Below are 21370 nucleotides of genomic sequence, written 5' to 3'. Positions count from 1 at the left end.
AAGGGAGCGTTCTAAAAAGAAGCTGTGCAGCCAGGCAGTACATGGCCATGTGCTACCTGTACTGGATCGGCACGGGTAGCTCACAGCAGTATTAAACGTTATCCTGAAAGGAGCTTCAGTCTGGAATCAATTTTTGGCAAAGTGTTGCCAAACAGGTCTAAACACAGGTGTGAAATGAGCCTGTTCTTTAAAAAGCTGAAAAATGTGCATGGATTTTAAAGGCTTCTGTTAGACTTCGGTCACTTCGGTTACATGCAGATAACAGAAGCGATGAGAACGGACACTAACATCAGCTATTAAAAGTCCACTGAAATCAATAGACTTTTTCTATATTTTGTGACAAAAGATGATAGAGCAGATCCTAACACAGGTGTGAACTGGGACGAAGAGAACTGCCATGGAGCAGAGCGCTGAGCTCGAGGATTGTGACATCACGTCATACTGGAGATAGATACATTGTAGTAGATTAGTTCCAGGGTACAGGACATAGGATAAAGTATATAAAGTTCTGATCACACGATGTGACTGCTCTGAGGGTCACACCTGTGCGCTGCCACTACACCAGTAACATGGGACTGGCACATGTGGGGGCAGTCAGTCTCCAATGTCTAGTACACAGGCTATCCCTTTAAGTTTATACAAGACAGAGGTAAGTGACTAAACACAAGTGACTTCTAAATATAAGGAATAGAGAGATCCGTGGATATTGATAGACAGACACAAGCTCCGTGTATATACAGTAATGTGACGTCACATCCTGGCACTCTCAATGTATACATGGAGCGGCCTCTATAGCACACAGCTGCACGTTACTTACTGCCACCTCCGGTCCCCGGCTCACCCGCTCTGCACCGCCTGATCACCAGCCCCTACAAGGTCCCGGATGACATCACGGTCACATGACCGCAGTCTGACACGTGATCGCTCCTGTGTAAGGTGTATGGGAAAGGTGGAGAGAAATGGAGGAGAGCGCTGCAGCGTCACTCATAGCCCTGCGGCTGTTCTATGCAAAGTACATTAGTCCTGCTGTGGCAGCTATAATATTATGTGTAGTGTATATTCTTTACCTTGTCTGTATATAGGACGTGTAGAGGATGTGGTGCTCTCCTACCTTCTATGTGCATTTACTCTTTTACATGACCGATATCACCCAGACCAGTAGGGGGCGCAACAATGTTATTACCACTTTCTATATTAAACTTGATAGCCCAGCCCTACCCATTAATCATATCATACAGTTGTATTATACCCAACTAATCCAGGAAGAAAGACCATTGGAAAAGTGTCTGCTCACTGCTCATTCCCTAATCATAGAATCAAATATCGCTCTGACTTACAACTCCATAATGTGTGACGGCTGAGATTCCAGTCCCTCTGTAGGACTATTGTTATAGTTATAGTTCTGTACACAATCCGTGTGTCAGGAGCCTTTTTATAACTGTAACCAGGGCCGGCACCAGGCGTCCCACATGGTTGAATTTCAGCCTGGCTGCATCTAGTGTGGGTGGGGCAGGGGCCAGTATATAAAATAATAGTTTATGAATTTTTAATGCCGACACATGAGTTCACTGAAAAGGGGCCCATTTTAGTTCTGTTGCCCAGGGGCCGACTCACATGGGTCACCTAAGACCATTGGAAAACTCATATTTCAATGGTCTTAGGAACCTAGACCCGGCACGCTTCCTATCTGTAGCACTGTGCGGCTCCTCACCTTGCCCCAGGTCTGCTTGCCCGCAGTGTAAGACTGCGCCTGCGTGATGGCTAGAGGTGGGTGAATTTGTCAAAATTCGATTCAACCCGGTAACCTAAATTTTCTGAGAAAATTAGATTCGACCCGAATCGATTCCCCTTACAGACATGTGACGTAACAGTACATCACATTCCGGGTGCGGGTGCATGGAGAGGGCTCACGGGCTGAGCCCTCTCTATAGCCAGTTAGTCCATGCCTGATCTATCAAAATATAATAATGTTTTTTCACTGCGTTAAACCCCATAACAGAAAAAAATGCCAAAAGTCGAAAATGGCACTTTTTTGCCATTTTAAACATTTTTTAAAAATTCAATAAAAAGGGATCATAATGTTGTACAGTCTTTAAAATGATAGCAATAAAACGTGATCAAAAGTCGCAAAAAATGACACCACCAAAGCTGCACAGCTGAGGAACACCATTGCCTTACAGGTAGGGACACTACCCCCATACAGGGTGGGACACTACCGCCATACAGTGAGGAACACTACCGTCATACAGTGAGGAGTACTACCGCCATACAGGGAGGGAATCTACCCCCATACAGTAAGGACACTACCCCCATACAGTGAGGAATGCTACCGCCATACAGTGAGGAACGCTACCGCCATACAGTGAGGAACACTACCGCCATACAGTGAGGAACACTACCCCCATACAGTGAGGAACACTACCGCCATACAGTGAGGAACACTACCCCCATACAGTGAGGAACACTACCCCCATACAGTGAGGAACACTACCGCCATACAGTGAGGAACACTACCGCCATACAGTGAGGAACACTACCTCCATACAGTGAGGAACACTACCTCCATACAGTGAGGAACACTACTGCCATACAGTGAGGAACACTACCTCCATACAGTGGGGGACACTACCCCCATACAGTGAGGAACGCTACCGCCATACAGTGAGGAACGCTACCGCCATACAGTGAGGAACGCTACCGCCATACAGTGAGGAACACTACCACCATACAGTGAGGAACACTACCTCCATACAGTGGGGAACACTACCCTCATACAGTGAGGAACGCTACCGCCATACAGTGAGGAACGCTACCGCCATACAGTGAGGAACACTACCACCATACAGTGAGGAACACTACCTCCATACAGTGGGGGACACTACCCCCATACAGTGAGGAACGCTACGGCCATACAGTGAGGAACGCTACCGCCATACAGTGAGGAACGGTACCGCCATACAGTGAGGAACACTACCGCCATACAGTGAGGGACACTACAGCCATATAGTGAGGAACACTACCGCCATACAGTGAGGGACACTACCACCATACAGTGAGAGACACTACCACCATACAGCAAGTAACACCATCATGTTCCTTTCTTCTTCCCCAAGTTCTTTGCCCCATGTAACACGTTGTGCTCGCGGCTATTTTGCTAATAAAGGGAGGGAAAAAAAATCGAAATTCGTTCCCACAAATCACTGTAAACTTTGGATTCATGATGAATCTAGGATTTCCTGAAATTCTAAACAGTTTAGAATCATTAGAATCGATTCTAGTGATGACTCACATACAGTGAAAGGAAAGTGGAGACTATTTTAGGAAAAGTGCTCCTTGTAACAGCCTTTGAAGCTACTTTAGATTAGATTTTAGAAGGAAGGAGGGCATTGATAACAACTTATTTATATAACAGGATCTGGCCAAGGTTACAAAAGAATTTCTACAGCACTCAAGGTTCCTAGGAGCACAGTGGCCTCCATAATCCTTAATTGTAAGAAGTTGGGGACGAACACAACTTTCCCATGACCTGGCCGTCCAGCCAAACTAAGCAATCATTGGAGAAGAACCTTAGTGAGAGAGTTTAAGAAGAACTCACTGTGGCTGAGCTCCAGAGATGCATTATGGAGACGGGAGAAAGTTCCACAAAGTCAACAATCACTGGAGCCCTACACCAGTCTGGGCATTATGGCAGAGTGTGCCGACGGAAGCCTCTCCTCAGTAGAAGACATATGAAAGCCGCATACAGGGGCGCCTTTACTTACCCGATCCGGCGCGTTCCCTGATCCAGAGTGTCCGACAAGAATGCACTGTGCAGCGATTCACTTCCATCGTGCGCCCAATATCCTGCATGTGTCGCTCCCCGCTCAGGTTCACCGGAGTTCACCTTCTTCTTCCTGGTGCATGTAAGTGCATGGCTTGTGACACAGTTAAAATTAAAAAGCTGATGCGCCAAAATCCGATCGCGTGGAAGACAATCCCCTTCTAAATCCCTGTCCCAGCGGCGCAATCCCTGAAAAAGTCGGAAAACCGCTGAAAACCACGGACATGCGGCTGCGGGACCCTTAGTAAATAAGCCCCACAGTGTGTAAACACATGAAGGACTTATTCTCTGGTGAGACGAAGATTTAAAATTTTGGTGTTAATTCTAAGTGGTATGTGTGGTATAAACCAGACATTGCTCATCTCCTACCAAATACAATCCCAACAGTGAAACATGGTGGTGGCAGCATCATGCTATGGACGTGTTTTTCAGCTGCAGGGACAGGAAGATGAAGTGACCAAGTACATAGATATCCTGGATGAAAACCTCTTCCAGAGTGCTCTGGACCTCAGATTAGGCTGAAGGTGCACCTTCCAACAAGCCAATGACCCTAAGCACAGCTAAAATTTCAAAGCGGGGGCTTCAGAACAACTCTGTGACCATTCATGACTGGCCCAGCCAGAGCCCTGACCTAAACCCAATTAAGGATCCAATTAAGCGTTCACCATTTAACCTGAGAGTATTGGAGAGGATCTGCAAGAAAGAGGATCCCCATTTCCAGGTATGAAAAACTTGTTTCATCATTCCCAAGAAGACTCCTGGCTGTACTAGCTCAAAAGGTGCTTCTACTCAATACTGAGCAAAGGGTCTTAATTAGAGATGAGCGAGCACTAAAATGCTCGGGTGCTCGTTATTCGAGACAAACTTTTCCAGATGCTCGAGTGCTCGTCTCGAATAACGAGCCCCATTGAAGTCAACGGGAGACTCGAGCATTTTTCAAAGGGACCATGGTTCGGGAATAAAATGTGTTAATTAACTGAAAAAGAATGTCTTCTGATGTATGCAAACATCTGCAATCTATTCTTCACTGTTCCGCGCGTATATTATCTCCCGACAAGTTAGCAGATGTGAAGAACAGTGAAGAATAGAATAAAAACAGTGAACACAGGATCATTTAAGTGAAAAACACAGTAAAGAACACAGTGAAGAATAGATTGCAGATGTTCGGCACATCTGCTTACTTGTCGGGAGATACGCTGTCCCGGGATCCGCTCCTCTTCTTCCACTGAAGTCTCCCCGATCTCTCTGTCTCTCTGCCCTTCCCGATGTCTCTGTGCCGCTACCCCAATGTCTCCGTGCGTGCCGCTGCCCCGGTGCCTCCGTGCGTGCCGCTGCCCCAGTGCCTCCGTGCGTGCCGCTGCCCCAGTGTCTCCATGCTTGCCGCTGCCCCAGTGTCTCCGTGCCTGCCGCTGCCCGATGTCTCCGTGCCTGCCGCTGCCCGATGTCTCCGTGCCTGCCGCTGCCCGATGTCTCCGTGCCTGCTGCTGCCCGATGTCTCCGTGCCTGCCGCTGCCCGATGTCTCCGTGCCTGCCGCTGCCCCAGTGTCTCCGTGCCTGCCGCTGCCCGATGTCTCCGTGCCTGCCGCTGCCCGAAGTCTCTGTGCCTGCCGCTGCCCAGGTGTCTCTGTGCTGCTCCCCGGTGTCTCTGTGCTGCTCCTCGGTGTCTCTGTGCTGCTCCCCGGTGTCTCTGTGCTGCTCCCCGGTGTCTCTGTGCTGCTGCTTGGTGTCTCTGTGCTGCTCCCTGGTGTCTCTGTCCTGCTCACCGTGTTCTTCAATGTGTTCTTCACATGCTATTTTGTTCGTACCGTTCCGCGCGTATCTCCCGACAAGTAAGCAGATGTGACGAACATCTGTAATCTATTCTTCACTGTGTTTTTCACTGTGTTTTTCACTTAAATGATCCTGTGTTCACTGTTTTTATTCTATTCTTCATTGTTCTTCACTGTGTTTTTTAAATTAAATGCTCGATCTCGAGCAGGGGAAATACTCGTCCGAGAAACGAGCCGTTTCGAGTACCTTAATACTCGAACGAGCATCAAGCTCGGACGAGTATACTCGCTCATCTCTAGTCTTAATACTTATCACCATGTAATATTTCAGATTTTCCTGTTTAATAAATTAGCACAAATATCTACATATCCATATCATGATGGGGTGCAGAGAGTACATTATTGAGCAAAATAAAAGAACTTTTTTAATCTTACCAATTGGCTTTAATGGAACAAAGATTGAAAAATTTAAAGGGGTCTGAATTTTTTCATACCCACTATATGTCAACTGTAATTCAAGAAGTGTGATATATGGTATTGTCTGCACACACTGTCATTTTACTTACATACGATGTACATCCCCTGGTTTAACCTCTTTCGGACAAAGCAATGTCTTTCAATGTCGCTGAAGTTTCTTCTGCTATTGCGCTAATTGTGGGAGCAGGACCGGGTCTCCAGGTGTCAGAGACAGCCAGAGAACCTAGGGAGAAGGCAGAAATGGTTTATTCCTGCTTCTGCCTTCTCCTTATTTCACTGAAGAGCGCTAAAGTAGTGCTATACAATGAATAGCAGATCACATTATCACCAGCTCTGCAGAGGTTAATTAGAGCTGCTAGGTCTGATCAGACCCACAACTACCCCCTTGGTAGTTATGGACAAAGCCAGCAACAAGGGCATTGTCTGGGTCACATGACTGAATCCGAACTGAAAGTACGTGTCCGCTCATCTCTTGACTATGGTGTTGGTGTTCTGCATCTCTTGAAATTTCAGTGAGATTTCCCATTGGCAGAACTGCATCCTGCTATACAGATCATTGCATGCCAAGCCAATCAAAGGTCCAGGCTGAGGTTTCTGCTAAAACAAGGACTTTTCTACTGCTTCAGTCAGCTATCACATTCATAGCCCTCAGAGAAAGGAGTTTGTCATCAGCCTGTTACCTGCTGCTATAATAAAGAAACCATGAGCCTATGTCATGTTCATCTCAAATATGCCTTTGCCAACAGTATGAATAAATTCAGTGCTCTTTAATCAATTATTTTATATTACCTGGCTCCCTGCCACCTCTGTATAGTGACTCCCGGGAGGGGCAGTTCAAACGGCACGTGTCGCCTTCTCCTCAATCCATCCTCCACTCCTCCTTATTGAGGTTGTGTTCACATGTTCACTTTTTCAGATGCATTTTGTGATGTCCAAACCAGGAGTGGGGGTTAAAAAAGGAGGTGGAGTAATGATAAGTTTATACCTATTATGATCAATACCTGCTTTTGGCTTCAAACATGCATCTGAAAAAGCAAACATGTGAATGTACCCTCAGGGAGCAGGGGAGAGGAAGAGTGAGGGCTATGAGTGGGGAGGAGGGATTGAGGAGCAGATGACTTGTGCTGTTTGAACTGCCCCTTATGGGACTCACAGCACAGTGCTGGCAGGGAGCCAGGTAATATAAGATAATTGATTAAAAAGCACTGGATTTATTCATAAAGTTGACAAAGGCATTTTTGAAATTAACATGCCATAGCCTATTGGAAATTGTCTCCAGGTAAAAATGACTTCCCTCATCACAGGTTTTCCCTTAAGAATCCAGATGTGAACGCCTGAAAAAATTGCAAATAAACTCCATTCCTAAGCAGACAGAAGCAATAGTTTAGAAAGGGGTTGCGTAAACAATTGAGATTTATCAGATAAAAGCAACCAACAACCCAAAGCAAAAAAAAAAAATAAAACTATAAACTTACATACTTGTGCTGGTCACACACTAATTGGTATGGACATTACATTACATTTTTTATTGGACAGATAAAACAATATAAAATCACATTATCTTTGGGAGTTGTACAGACATCCACTAGATGTCACTCTAGTACAGATGTGGCATATAACAAAATACTTTTGATTAAAAAAATAGAAACTAAAGTATCAGTTTGTTTTTTAGTAAAAAAAAAATGTCAGAGCTATAGTAAAACTATAGTCTGCATAATTTTTTTTTTAAGATACAAATAAAACCAATGATTATGTTACAAATCCCCCGTTAACCCTGGTGCTCAGTCATTTTCTGTATGGGGACATGTCACCAGGATAAAGCAGAATCCTGGATGGATTGGTCGTGTGATGTTACTGTTCCTTTTTAAGAGAACCCCTTTCAAATGTTTTTATTGAGTCACACAGGTAAAATGTACAGTTATACATTTTGGTGTATATGTTAGACTCATTTTACATTTAAAGGTGTCACATGAAAAATTCTGATATAAACATACAGGAGAAAATAGAACTTCCTAACAACAGTTAACTAATTAGTGCCAGAGATATTCAGGAAATAACATCTATACTTTATTGTAGATTGGGCATTTATAGTTACAACATAGGAAGACTGTAAATAAGTACGTGTGACAGTTTACAATTACTGGCACGATACAGCTAAAGTTCCTCATGGAAGGCAGCAGGTGTCCGGAAGTTCTGTTTAGCTCACTAGTAAGTATGTGGTAGTTATTATTCTTCATGCACACAGTGTTGTTGTCTACCTTAGCCCCTTCACTCTAAAGCCCGGCTTTAGGCCCTATTTTCAGAATCTGACATCCGTCACTTTAAGTAGTTATAACATTGGAACACTTCAACATGGGCAGGTGATTTTGGGTCATATCTTTTGTTGGGTCAGATAGCTCAATAACAAACATTTACCGAATCGCTGCTTTTTTTTGTATTGGCATGGCTTTTATGCATCCTCTGATTTATATCCGATTCATGAACCTTGTCAAATTATACGTTTGGAGGGACCTGCTCAGCCCTAAAGTGACTTTGAGAGACCTAATATTTAATAAAAACTCCAGAAATTACCCCAGAATGGCAACTGCATCACTTTTAATAAGGTTGTTAATGCTTGTGATATTTCAACATGGTTAAAACACAATGGAGGTCCGATGTAGAAATTATAATTTTACAAGATTAGAATAGTCAAAAATACTAAATAAAGCAACGCAAGGGTAGTTTTATAGCTGGCTACTGAGAAACTGAGAGCCTGCTGAGAAAACGATTTTCACCCTTGCCTATCTCTTAGATCAGTACTTCAGGCAGGGTATGTGACAGTCATAGGTACAGGACATCCTGCAGATACATATGGGCTTCCAACCAGAAATTTTCATCAGTTTAATGCTCACCCACACACAGTAAAGATGCAACGATTCCTTGGATAGCTCTTTTGCCAGATTTGTTACCACTCCAATAACTGGCAAATCATATTCAGAAGCCTATGAGTGTGCAAGATCTACAGGCCAGAGTGAAATACCTGTGATCAGGATGACTTATGGAACGCTATATCATTAGTGGCAGCTCACAAGCTATTCGAACCTCCTTTCAGTTGTACAGTTCTCCCCAATAAACCTGCAATTTAGCTCTTATATAGTAATTACATATTTCAAAACTATACCAAGCAATAGGGACTTTCACATCATTTAGGTGAGGTATTACTTTCTGTGTTTGATCAGCATTATTCTGACCCCAGGTGCTCAGGTATAAACTTGGGTCTTTTTCAGGTCTACAAAAGTGAATGTTTGAAGGCACTTAAAGGGGTATTCTCATCTGGGCACTTACATTCAGTTTCATTAATCTGCCATATATAAACATTTCTTTAACTGGATGTTATTAAAAAAAATGTTCCTGTGTGAAGATAATTTCTCATAAATGTAACCATGTTGTCCCTTAGAAACGAGATGGCTTCCTCGGATACGGCCACGTCTGATAGATTGAGTGCACAAAGAAACAAAAGGTTATTGTATATGAAATGTCCGGGAGTTACTGCATGTCCTACAGCCGCCCTGTGGTAATGATCGCTGAATCCTGGTGGTTTGGCAGGACTCTATAGCGCAAGTCTGGCCACCGCTGCCAGAGTATGACATGGTCGTATCCGAGGAAGCCATCTCGTTTCTAAGGGACAGAACAACTACATTTATGAGAAATTATCTTCACACAGGAACATTTTTTTTAATAACATCCAATTGAAGAAATGTTTACATATGGCAAATGAATTTAATTAAATGTAAATGCCCAGATGGGAATACCCCTTTAACACCTTATTAAAACCTATAACCAGGGTATAATGTACAAAACCACAATTTAGAGTATGATTTTAAACACATATAGAAGTTTGCATAACATTTGTATGTATTATATTATATATTAGCTATTATATATTTTATTCTATTGCTTAATCTATGTCCAGGAGAGAGAAACACATGTAAGTTATAGATAATAGGGCAGATTTACTTACCCAGTCCATTCGCGATCCAGCGGCGGGTTCTCCAACGCTGATTCATGTCTTCCGCCGATTCACTGAGGTAGTTCCCCCGATGTCCACTCTGTGTCGCTGCTGCGCTGAATTCCATCGGAGTTCACTGAAGTTCACCAAGCCAGGTCGGGTGCAGGTAAGCGCGTGTCAAGCGACACTTTTTAAAAAAAAAAACGCCCCCATTTCCGTCGCGTGCATGCCGGCGCCGATGCACCACAATCCGATAGCATGCGCCAAAATCCCGGGGCAATTCAGGGAAAATTGTCGCAAAACAGTAAAATTTGTGTAACCCGACATAAAAACGTGATTCGGGCCCTTAGTAGATGACCCCCAATATGTTATACAGAGTAATAAATTCCACATTTTAGTCCACATCAATATTATTTACTTGTCCATACTAGGCAGATGAAAGTAAAGCTTAAAGCGGACATGTGAGCAGGAATGTGATTTTTTGCTGGTGACAGGCTCCTATAGCCCATGCTATGCTGATTTTAAAAATGCCTTTTTCAGCATTCTGAATTATTTCAGTAGTCTATAATCATTTATTTCACATTACATGTCTCCCTGCCAGAAGTGTGTGGTGAGTCCCTGGGGGCAGCTGCAGTATCCTATGTGCATGTGTGCCTGTGTTCCTTCATGCGTTCTTCCTCTACTCTAAACCATCCCTAATGACAGGAAGTGGGGAGGGAGCTGCATGAGTGTGGAGAAGAGGAGACTGAGACACAGGCACACACAGGCTGCAGATGCCTCCTCCCCTGGGACTCACCACATGCTGCTGACAGGGAGTCAGGTAATATAAAATAAATTATTATAAACCATGGAAATTATTTAGAATGCTAACTAAGGCATTTTTAATATCTATAATATAATAATTTAATATCTAATAGCATAGGATATTGAAACCTGTCACCAGTTAAAAATTATATTCCTGGTGACGGGTTCGCTTTAAAGGCAACCTGTAATCAGGATCACACATTTTCACCTAATGACAAGTTAACATGGGCAGTTTAATACTAATTCTTAATCTACTTTTATAATTAATATCACTTTTTCCACTCACTTTTAAAAGTATATAAAAATATACCTGGCTCCCTGCCAGCAAACTGCAGTGAGTCATGTGGGTGTCTGTTACAAGGGTACAGTCTCTTTGCCATTATTATCTTCTTTCTGTTTTATAGCTCTCCTCTTTCTCCCTCCTGCTCCATCCTCCTCCGTGCCTCATGCAGCTGGTAGCTGGAAATGATTTAGAATGCTAACTAAGACATTTATAATATCAATAATATAATAATTTAATATCTTATAGCATAGGATATTGAAACCTGTCACCAGTTAAAAATTATATTCCTGGTGACGGGTTCGCTTTAAAGGCAACCTGTAATCAGGATCACACATTTTCACCTAATGACAAGTTAACATGGGCAGTTTAATACTAATTCTTAATCTACTTTTATAATTAATATCACTTTTTCCACTCACTTTTAAAAGTATATAAAAATATACCTGGCTCCCTGCCAGCAAACTGCAGTGAGTCATGTGGGTGTCTGTTACAAGGGTACAGTCTCTTTGCCATTATTATCTTCTTTCTGTTTTATAGCTCTCCTCTTTCTCCCTCCTGCTCCATCCTCCTCCGTGCCTCATGCAGCTGGTAGCTGGAAATGATTTAGAATGCTAACTAAGACATTTATAATATCAATAATATAATAATTTAATATCTTATAGCATAGGATAGTGAAACTTGTCACCAGATAAAAATTATATTCCTGGTGACGGGTTAGCTTTAAAGGCAACCTGTAATCAGGATCACACATTTTCACCTAATGACAGGTTTCCATGTTTAAAACTAATTCTTAATCTACTTTTATAATTAATATCACTTCTTCCACTCACTTTTAAAAGTATATAAAAATATACCTGGCTCCCTGCCAGCAAACTGCAGTGAGTCATGTGGGTGTCTGTTACAAGGGTGCAGTCTCTTTGCCATTATTATCTTCTCTCTGTTCTTATAGCTCTCCTCTTTCTCCCTCCTGCTCCATCCTCCTCCCTGCCTCATGCAGCTGGTAGCTGACCTTGTGCTCTAAGTAAATCTCTGTCAGTTCACTTTACCATTTAGAGCAGTGGTTCTAAACCTGTGGGTCACGAACCCAACTGGGGGTCAAACAACCCTTTCATGGGGATCACCATCACCATCAGAAAACACATTTTGTAAGGTCTTAGGAACAGAGACACCGCTCTAGAGCTACAGTAAAGCCAGGAGGCAGGATCAGCTTCCTTCTTCTGTTTCCTATGGTTAACTTCCTATCTTAAGCACAGAGTGGAATCTGCCCTTGTCCTAGGTCCGAACTTGCCCCCTATGTAAGACTGTGCCAGGAGAGAGGAGACTTTTTTTAGGCACAGTGCCAGTAGGCACAGAAAAAAATTAGTGCCTGTAGTTATTAATTGCACAGTAATTCTGAGCATCTTTATTATAGGTGACCCAGTTTTTTTTCTATGATTTAATTACAACACTAAAGCATCTATATAAGTGAGGAGACTATATTTTGTCTTAGTAGTCATTATACTCTCTAATACTCTTCCATGTTAGAATATTTCATGTGACTGGTATAATAGAACCAAAACCTATATAGAAAGAAGCCAGCGTCCCATGAAGAGCTCTTATATAAAGAACATCATTTTATTCAATATTTCGTTAAGAAATAGGAACAGACATTTCACATTACAAACTTATACCTGGAGTGTTAGTATCCAACGTTCTCTCAGATGGCTGACACCCTATACAAATAATATATATGGAATGTATAGACACCTCTGGCTAATACCCTCGATTGGTACCTGCACTCATTGCAGGTGTTAGCCACAGGTAACACAGCAAACACCTGCGCTGTATGGAGAGGACTCAGCCTGTAAGTACTCTCCTTACAACCCTCACCACCTGCCGACATACAGGGGTTTGCAACAAGGGGTAAATATTGGTGACCAATATTGGAGGGTTTTTTCCAAGACCCATAAAAAAAAGTAATGCCATGTTCACATGATGCTTTTGAAATGCAATTCTCTGGGGAGTAGTTACTCCCAATCACAGATGACTTTCCGATAGGAAAACTAGTTATGGAGTAGCAATGAAGGAATAATTTTATGTTAGGAGATCACAACAAAATGTGGACTTGTATTAAAGGGTTGCGGCATTAGGAAGGTTGAGAACCACTATATGTTATAATGACCCTGACACAAACTTGGATAACAGGTTGGTGGCCATTTATGGTGCTTAAAGGGAACCTACCACCACATATCTACCTATAAAGGTAGATAGAGTGGTAGGTGGACCTACAGGACGTGAGGATAGCCCTTTTAAGAGCTAATCCTCACGTCCCTGCAATCTTTAGAAAACTTTTATTCAGTATATATGTAAATATCCGTACGCGGCTACTGGGGCGTGGAGTAGCCGGAGCTGAGGCCACATGTCGCGGCTACTCCACGCCCCAGTAGCCTTTTTGTTCTGCCTACCAAAATCTTCGGCGCGCAGCTCGTCGCAGCTGCGCGCCCTCGTCCGATGATTCTTCTGTCTGCGCATGCGCAGAACAGCGGTCCCGCGGCTGCACGGTCATTGATCCGAACCCAGAGCCACCTCGCAGGCGCAGCCGGGAGGATCATCGGACGAGGGCGCGCAGCTCGTCGAAGATTTTGGTAGGCTGAACAAAAAGGCTACTGGGACGTGGAGTAGCCGCGACATGTGGCCTCATCTCCGGCTACTCCACGCCCCAGTAGCCGCGTACGGAAATTTACATATATACTGAATAAAAGTTTGCTTAAGATTGCAGGGACGTGAGGATTAGCCCTTAAAAGGGCTTTCCTCAAGTCTTATAGGTCCACCTACCACCCTATCTACCTTTATAGGTAGATATGTGGTGGTAGGTTCCCTTTAATCCTCATGACAGGTTCCCTTTAAAAGATAACTGAAATTTAATATATTATTAAGACTTTTCAGAAGTTTTGCTTGGTTGGGGACCAGAGACCCCATGAAAGAAAAGAGATTCTATTTGTCCTGTTAGAAAGATGCCAGGACCCAGACCTATGACCTATAAACCTTTCTATGACACGCCAGAAGTTTTATGAAACCCAGTTACATTCTTTACAGGGTAAAGGGTATTATTAAGTAACTTGCAACTTCTCACTAAAATGAGGAATTCTTGTCACATGTTCATCTACAGCAGAAGAAAAAGTTGAGGTTTTCTCCATAGGGGTGAAAGTGGCCACAATATATTATATTCCTAACTCAAACCTTATAGTCACAGAAGAAAATCTTACTATTTTTGGTTTGGTTTCAATTCTTTAGCAGTTTTTTAACCATTTTTAAAATTTTTCTTAGGGCTAAAACATAAATCTACCAGGTCCACTAGAGCAAGAGTTAGTTACTGCCCCACATTTATCAAAATAGTGCAAACTGCACTATGTACTGTTTGCCTGTAGAGTGTGCAGCGTGCTCCAGATTCATGAAATGTGACAAGCGGTCTTCATTACTCTGGCGCCCCCTGCATTGCTGCAGCAAAATGCACCATTTTTTTTTTGTTCATGCTGCAGAATTGTGCCGCAGGCAGAATTGTGGCACATGTTGGATAGAAGTGTGGCACACGGTCCAACTGAGCAGTAACACGCCCCTTTTTGGGGCATCATTTACTGATTTGTCGGACACAGTGCAGCCGACAAGCTGGGGGTTAAAAATAAAGTTCTTAAAAGACTGCACTGAATACAAATAGTAAAAAGAAGTTTTTAAAAAAAAAAGTTTAAAAAAATAAATAAAAAATCCTAAATGTTCAAATCAGCCCTTTACCCTACAACTATGGGGGGAATTGTGTCCCAGAGGGTACATAAAGAGAGGCAGGCCTCTTGACCTATTTGTTGGGCGGCACGGCCACCGACAAAACCACACTAGCTCTGACCTGCCGTAGCTGTGTGTAAAATTGGCGTAGAAGCACTGCTAGATCTGTATCACAAAGAACCAAAACGATGCCTTTTGAAAAATAAAATTCCCCCACCAGAACCATGGTCATAGCTGTCCAAGGTGATGCTTCCCCTCCAGCCTCTAAAAGTGACTTATCTCATCAGCGTTTTTCCATAGGACTTTTAAGGCAAATTTAAAAAAGGAACAGTAAAACAGATATTTCATACCCGCCCTAAGGCTCTGTTTGTAATGATGTATTATAAAGCAGGGGAGACGACAGAACTGGGCATACCTTTGCAAGTGCCAGGGCCCAGAGCTGCTGGGGGGGCACATAAGGCTGTACATAAGGAATCCATGGGGGTGAAGGGGGTTGTATGTAATGAATCCATAAGGGGTGAGGGGGGCTTTATATAAAATAACCATGAGGGGGCTCTTTGGTATGATAAACTAGGGAATATTTTAGGAAACAGGAGACTGTTTTAGTTTCTGAATATAATAATAATCTTTATTTATATAGCGCCATTAAATTCTGTAGCGCTTTACAAATCATTATTTTAATGCCGCCATGTGAGTTCACTGCAAAGGGGCCTACCGAGGCTCTGTCGCCCTGGGGCCTACTGAAACCTGGAACTGACCCTGTTATAACGATATGATCAAGTAATATGGCTGCAACCCTACTGTATGGTGACCCTAGAAATGTTTTAGTAATATGAACGCACTGGTATGAAGCTAGTTCTGGTTTGACCAAGAGTTTATGAAGGAAAAGTGATTTTTTTTATGCTGTCTTTGTCCTTGTGTCATTATACTATGGTATAATAAGTGACTGCTAATACTATGCAATCAAAGGAATATACTGGAAGACAGCAACAAGTTTTATTTCTATATATATTTTATTTACATACTTTCACATGAAATTGAATAAAACAAATGCAGAGAAGAACTGTAATCATGCCTGACCCGTAGCAAAAATGTAGCTATATACACAAGTATTTAATTTATTTTCATTGGTGGATTATTGTGTACAAGAAAATCTGTAATGTAAGGCCAACCTCAGGGACCACAATACAATAAATAACTTTCAATTTGACTGAGTACACTTACAGTGAGTCTACCACCTCCAACAAGAATTGTAATCGGATGACTGCATGTTCTAGAGAAATGCAAAATGATTATACCTTTATATGCAAAAATACCTTTATTTTTTCTGTCTATCCAGTTTCTGAGAAATTTCTGTTTTAAGGTATATACTAATGAGGCAGTTGGTGCACCAAGATTTCCTCCTTAGCCCCTGAAGCACTTTCTCCTTCAGCTGAATATTTATCTTGTGAGAAGCAGGGATTGACACTGGAAGAATAGGGAAGTGATTAAGGCAAGAATAGCAGTGCTCCAGGTGCTGAGGACACGCCCTTTGTGTACCAACTGCCTCATTAGCATATGGATTACACTGGGAATATCTTGGAAATGGCTTAATGAACAGACATAATAAAGGTATATTGTCTGTACTTGTCTATGTCAATCCCCCCCCCCCCCTCAGTGTCCCTCCCCACCTTTTTTCTGTTCTTTTCTTCTCTCATGCGTTTACATGCCTATTAAACCGTGTGTACTGATCCAATATCTCCTGTTGAGATGAAGTGTAGCAGGGGGACCTCATAATCTAAGGCACTCCCCCGCACAAAGCCTTCACCCTTACCATTTTCCACAGTACTATATAATCTGGGTGATGTAGCGGCCCTCTCTAATAGTAACTCTCCCTAGGGTCTTCGGTGGGAGAATACGATGAGTGCAAACAATGCTTAGTACCCACGGTTTCACTAGCGATGAATCATTTATCTTTCATATATCTGTTTTGTATTACAGGTTTAACCTAAAGGCACGCGCGACCTTGCATATCTGCTTATGTGTTATCCACAAACATCGCAGAGCAGATCTTCCGCTATTGAAAGAGGATATGTTTTCAATACTCATTTACTACATGGTCCTGCGCGACACGTTCTTCAGTGTCTTGTGAACGATACTTCTTCCCTAGTTATCTACGGGTATGTTATTTTTTGTATTTTGCTGTATTGAAAAAAATGTCATAAAAATATTTTGAATATAAAGGTAAATTAGAGGAGATGGAAAATTAAATGATGACCCATCTTTCTGTTTAAAATCCATCTTAGGCTACATTCACACGATGTATGCCCGCTGTACCGTAGTAAGGCGGGCATACATTGGCGCCGGGGAGAGGAGGAGAGGGAGAGCGCTGTATTCCATCGAAAGATAGGACATGTCCTATCTTTCTACGGGCCACGTAACGGTACGGTGCCACATGTGTGCGGCACCGTACCGTTCCCGGACAGTGCCGTGAGGCCATTGCGGTGTATGTGGGACTTATTTATGCCATCCGTATATACGTGGGACGTATATATGTCCCCCATACATTCGTGTGAATTTAGCCTTATTGAAAGTTTTTTTATTTGGCTGTTTATTTCTTCACATTCTGGTTAACTCACATCTCTTGTAGATGATAAGAATTGTGGCCACAACCCTTGTGCCGTAAGGATACAATTCTGGTTACATATCGCTCTCCTTACGAGTACTGTCGTATCTGTGGTTTTTTCCATTTTCCCAGACTTCACACTGTCCAGAGGAAAAAGTCAGAGCAGAGAACAAGCTTCCGCGTCTTGTTTCAAGACGTTCCAAGCTTTGTGATCTGAAATTCAACAAATCTAATGCTTTCTTACGAAATTCTTTACAAGCAAAGTAATAAAGAAAAGGGTCCACACAACTGCTTAAACAACTCAATGTAAGTGTCAGTTTGTAAGCAAAGTAATAACTCTTGTTATAGAACAGACGGACAATCGTGTGCACCAAAAGGATGAAATTGTTAGGTGCAAAACAGGTAATAAACATTATTAGGACAACCATAGCAAGGTAGATAGATCTCTTTTCATGACCTGTGCCATGTCTGTTGGATGTCTGAATTAGTTTCCTAATAATACGGACATAACAAAACACAGTGATTAAAGATGGTATCAAAAACAAAAAGAAGAAAAGTCCTATGATGAATAAAGCCCAGGATAGGATGCTTGGCAGCATGGTCCACTTGAGAACATCAAAACAAGTTGTGATGTTCAGATGCTTCACTTCATACATCAGGTCTGTCGACTCCATGGGGTACAATGCACCTAGCAAAAGCAGCCAAATTACAAGAATCGCAACAACCGCGTGCCGTTTTTTCCTCCACATAGTTGATTTCATTGGATGGACAATCCCCACATAACGCTCCAAGCTGATCAGCATGATTGTTAATATTGTACAGTACATATTAACATAAAACATAATAGTCACCACATTACAAAGTTCCTTCCCGAATGTCCAATTATTTCCATTCGCATGGTAGTGTATTTGGAAGGGGAGAAACATGGCGAGTGCAAGATCCGTAATGCTCAAGTTAATCATGAGGATCACTGAAGATGTAATGGGCTTAGAGTGAAACATCAAAATCCAGAGAGAAATAATATTTCCAGGAATGCTTATTAACGCCACAAATGAATATACCACAGGTAAAGCCACCCAGATGACTTTGTTTTGAAGCATAGCCAATGTTTCGTTGTCCGGATGGGATTCATTTGGTAAGCTTAACAAACTCATCTTGCTCCGGTTTTTGACCACTTCAAGCTGATGTGGAAGCGTACACCTGAAAAATAATAAAAGGAAAAGTTAAATCATTCAGGCAATTTGTCTCAATTACAGATATTTGTCTTCTCTAACTTTCCTTTTTATGGACATATCCAGATACGTGTGACATGAAATAACCAGTATTTCTAAACAACACAATTTCCTGATTTACTATTACAACAAGATGTGTGTGGACATCCACTGGTAGAGTTGTAAACTACATTCTAGGTCAAAGGAGTTGTAGACCCTCCCCTCCTGACTTGATTGATGACCCATAGGCCAGGCACATCATCACAAGACCTAGTAGTATCAGGTAACGTATGCTGATATGCAAGTCATATGAGACATTATACAAGCCAGATGGGGTTGGGTCAATGGGACACTTCTCTACCCATATGACTCCTTACAGATCATTACAATAGAAAATCATCACTGTGGTTACTAAATGTTACTCTACATAAACAAACTATTTCTTCTCAACTCAATGGAAATCAACGCATGATAAACTAGAGACACTTTCTTATAGATTCAGGCACTGTGACTGTGGTAATCCTCTTATATTTGCTATTCCTTCTAAAATAAACTTTTAAAACTATTCTGGAGAGGCAGAAGGGCTATGGGCATGTTACAGAAGCCATCTGTGCTCTGGCTTCACAGGCTGTTACACTTACTTTCTGTAATCTCAGAGGGGCATGTGCTGCTTTTCACATTGTAACCGCCTGTGGATCTGCAGCATGGAGGGGTTCTGATAACACGCCCTTAGCCTTTCTGGCCCATTAACATAATTTTGAAAGTTGATTTTAGAAGTAAGGGGGTCATAGATAACAAATATAAGCAGATTACCACAGTCATGTTGCCTGGATCTATGAGTGAGTGTCCCCGGTTTATTATGGTGGATTTTGATGGTAGATTTTCCTTAAAGAATCTCTAAATTAATAGTGATGAGAATCTACAAAAAGTTACATGACATGGGCAAGGAGTAAAGACTACAGCTTCTCGTAATCTGCAGTATAATGGTGTACACTCTCACTGCATTATAGACAGTAGAAACCAACTCAATAACTACATGAAAACCACAATTTGGGTCTCTCTTGATTTGAGCCATAGGAAAGTCTTTGTTACATACTATAGACAAATTGGGGCAGATTTATCAAGCTGTCTGAATTTCAGAATATTTCTAGTTGCCCATGGCAACCAATCAAAGCTCCCCTTTAAAATATTCATGAGCACTGGTAAAATGAAAGCTGAGCTGTGATTGGTTGCCATGGGCAACTAGAAATATTCTGACTTTCTGACAGCTTGATAAATCTGCCCCATTGTGTTGAAACCTTTAGATTAAGATAACAGGCTAGTACATAATGTGAACTTCCTGATTTCAAAAGCACCTGCAACGCCTTATAAAACACTGCAGTACACACATGAAAGCCTTGTAGAAGGAGTCACAAAGTGAGAAATTTAACAAACTCTTCAATAGAAACATATAACCGATAAACAGAAAATGTCATTACCAGAAAATCTGGATATAAATATACATATAGGATATGAAAATGCAGCTCTGAATCTAGGACAAGGGGCTTCCCTACTGTCCCATTTTCACTACCTACTGCAAAAAAAGACTTTGTTGCAGTTGTGAGGAGTCTGGTCTTACATCATTAATCATTAAGAGGTTTTCCCACAAAACAAATTAGGCCCTATTCACAGTACCCCGGACCCCATATTGGGAAATCTCTGTCACCTCCATATAGATGAACTTGCTAGGCCCACCGGCTGCTCCGCTCATCTCAGAGAGCGACTCGGGGTTCAAAGGAAGTACATCGGATCCTCCGTTCTCGTGATCTGTAGGGATCTCATCAATGAGACCCCCACCAATTAGCGAGTTGGGCCCTATCCTGTGGATAGAATCTAACTTGCTTTATGGGAAAACCCCTTTAAGTGGTTTGAGAGGAAGGAGCCTAAAGGCCTAAAGGTGATTACAGTATGCCAATGTAGTGTTCTGTATATGGTAGCCCTGGCCTAGACCAAGATATATTTCTCATCAACAATGCAATAGCAGAAAAGAAATTGTGCAATGGCTGTTTTTTTTTATTTATTCACAGAAAAAATGGATAAAAGTCAATGAGATTTATGTGCTGTACTTGAAAATGGTGCCATTACAACTTGACTTGCAAGAAACAAGCCCTTGTGATGCTACAATGATGAAATTATGAAAATATTTATGGATCTTTAAGGGTCAAACAACACCCGACATTTTAACAGCACAGAGGAGAAGAGGAATAGAAAATAAATGGAAAAAAATTAAGTGAAATAAAATGTTTTGAAGGGAAAAAAAAAGAAAGGAAAAAAACAGGGGGGCACATTTATCACTGCACTATGTGTGGTTTGCCTGTGTAGTGTACAGAGGGCACCAGATTTATGAATTGTGGCGCTTGCTCTTCATGAGTCTGGCGCTCCCTGCACTGCTCCAACAACTTTTTTTTGGTGCACCTTTAACATAGGGCATGTGTCATAATTCTGTCAGACTCTGCAAGATAAATGTGGCGCACGGTCCGACTGGTATGCAACACATTTGTGTCTTAGACACTTTCTAAATACATGTGCAAGCAGTTTTCATTAAAAAGAACATGCAAAGTCTGACAGAAAACTGGTGCAGTGGCTTTAATAAATCAGGGCCATTGGCCCAAATATAT

General features: G+C 42.1%; 2 protein-coding genes and 1 long non-coding RNA gene across 7 annotated transcripts in view; 1 reads left to right on the top strand and 2 right to left on the bottom strand.

Moving 5' to 3' along the window:
- The window catches only part of ASMTL (acetylserotonin O-methyltransferase like), a 40116-nt gene extending 38986 nt beyond the window's left edge, over positions 1-1130 (bottom strand). The window contains exon 1 of one of the 2 annotated variants that reach the window (XM_072137905.1): positions 1112-1130. The gene's annotated coding sequence lies outside the window, so the exon portion shown is untranslated. Of the gene's footprint in view, positions 1-817; positions 975-1111 lie in introns of those variants that run through there. The other variant, XM_072137904.1, reaches the window with a different exon arrangement.
- LOC140119163 (uncharacterized) lies at positions 994-20966 on the top strand. 2 transcript variants are annotated; one of them, XR_011853335.1, is made up of 4 exons: positions 994-1047; positions 16878-17056; positions 17635-17808; positions 20780-20966. It is a non-coding gene; the product is annotated as an uncharacterized lncRNA (long non-coding RNA). The 2 variants fall into 2 exon arrangements; XR_011853336.1 differs by having other exon boundaries at positions 995-1012.
- The window catches only part of P2RY8 (P2Y receptor family member 8), a 58839-nt gene continuing 53360 nt past the window's right edge, over positions 15892-21370 (bottom strand). For all 3 annotated transcript variants that reach the window (XM_072137906.1, XM_072137909.1, XM_072137908.1), the window contains one exon: positions 15892-18702. In XM_072137906.1, the coding sequence (XP_071994007.1) occupies positions 17577-18656 (1080 nt within the window). In that variant the 5' untranslated portion in view covers positions 18657-18702 and the 3' untranslated portion in view covers positions 15892-17576. The remainder of the gene's footprint in view (positions 18703-21370) is intronic.

The sequence above is a fragment of the Engystomops pustulosus genome, chromosome 2 (genome assembly GCF_040894005.1).
Source record: "Engystomops pustulosus chromosome 2, aEngPut4.maternal, whole genome shotgun sequence".
NCBI classification, from domain to species: Eukaryota; Metazoa; Chordata; class Amphibia; order Anura; family Leptodactylidae; genus Engystomops; species Engystomops pustulosus.
The sequence above is the reverse complement of the archived record's forward strand: the minus strand, read 5'-3'. Positions and strand labels throughout refer to the sequence as shown.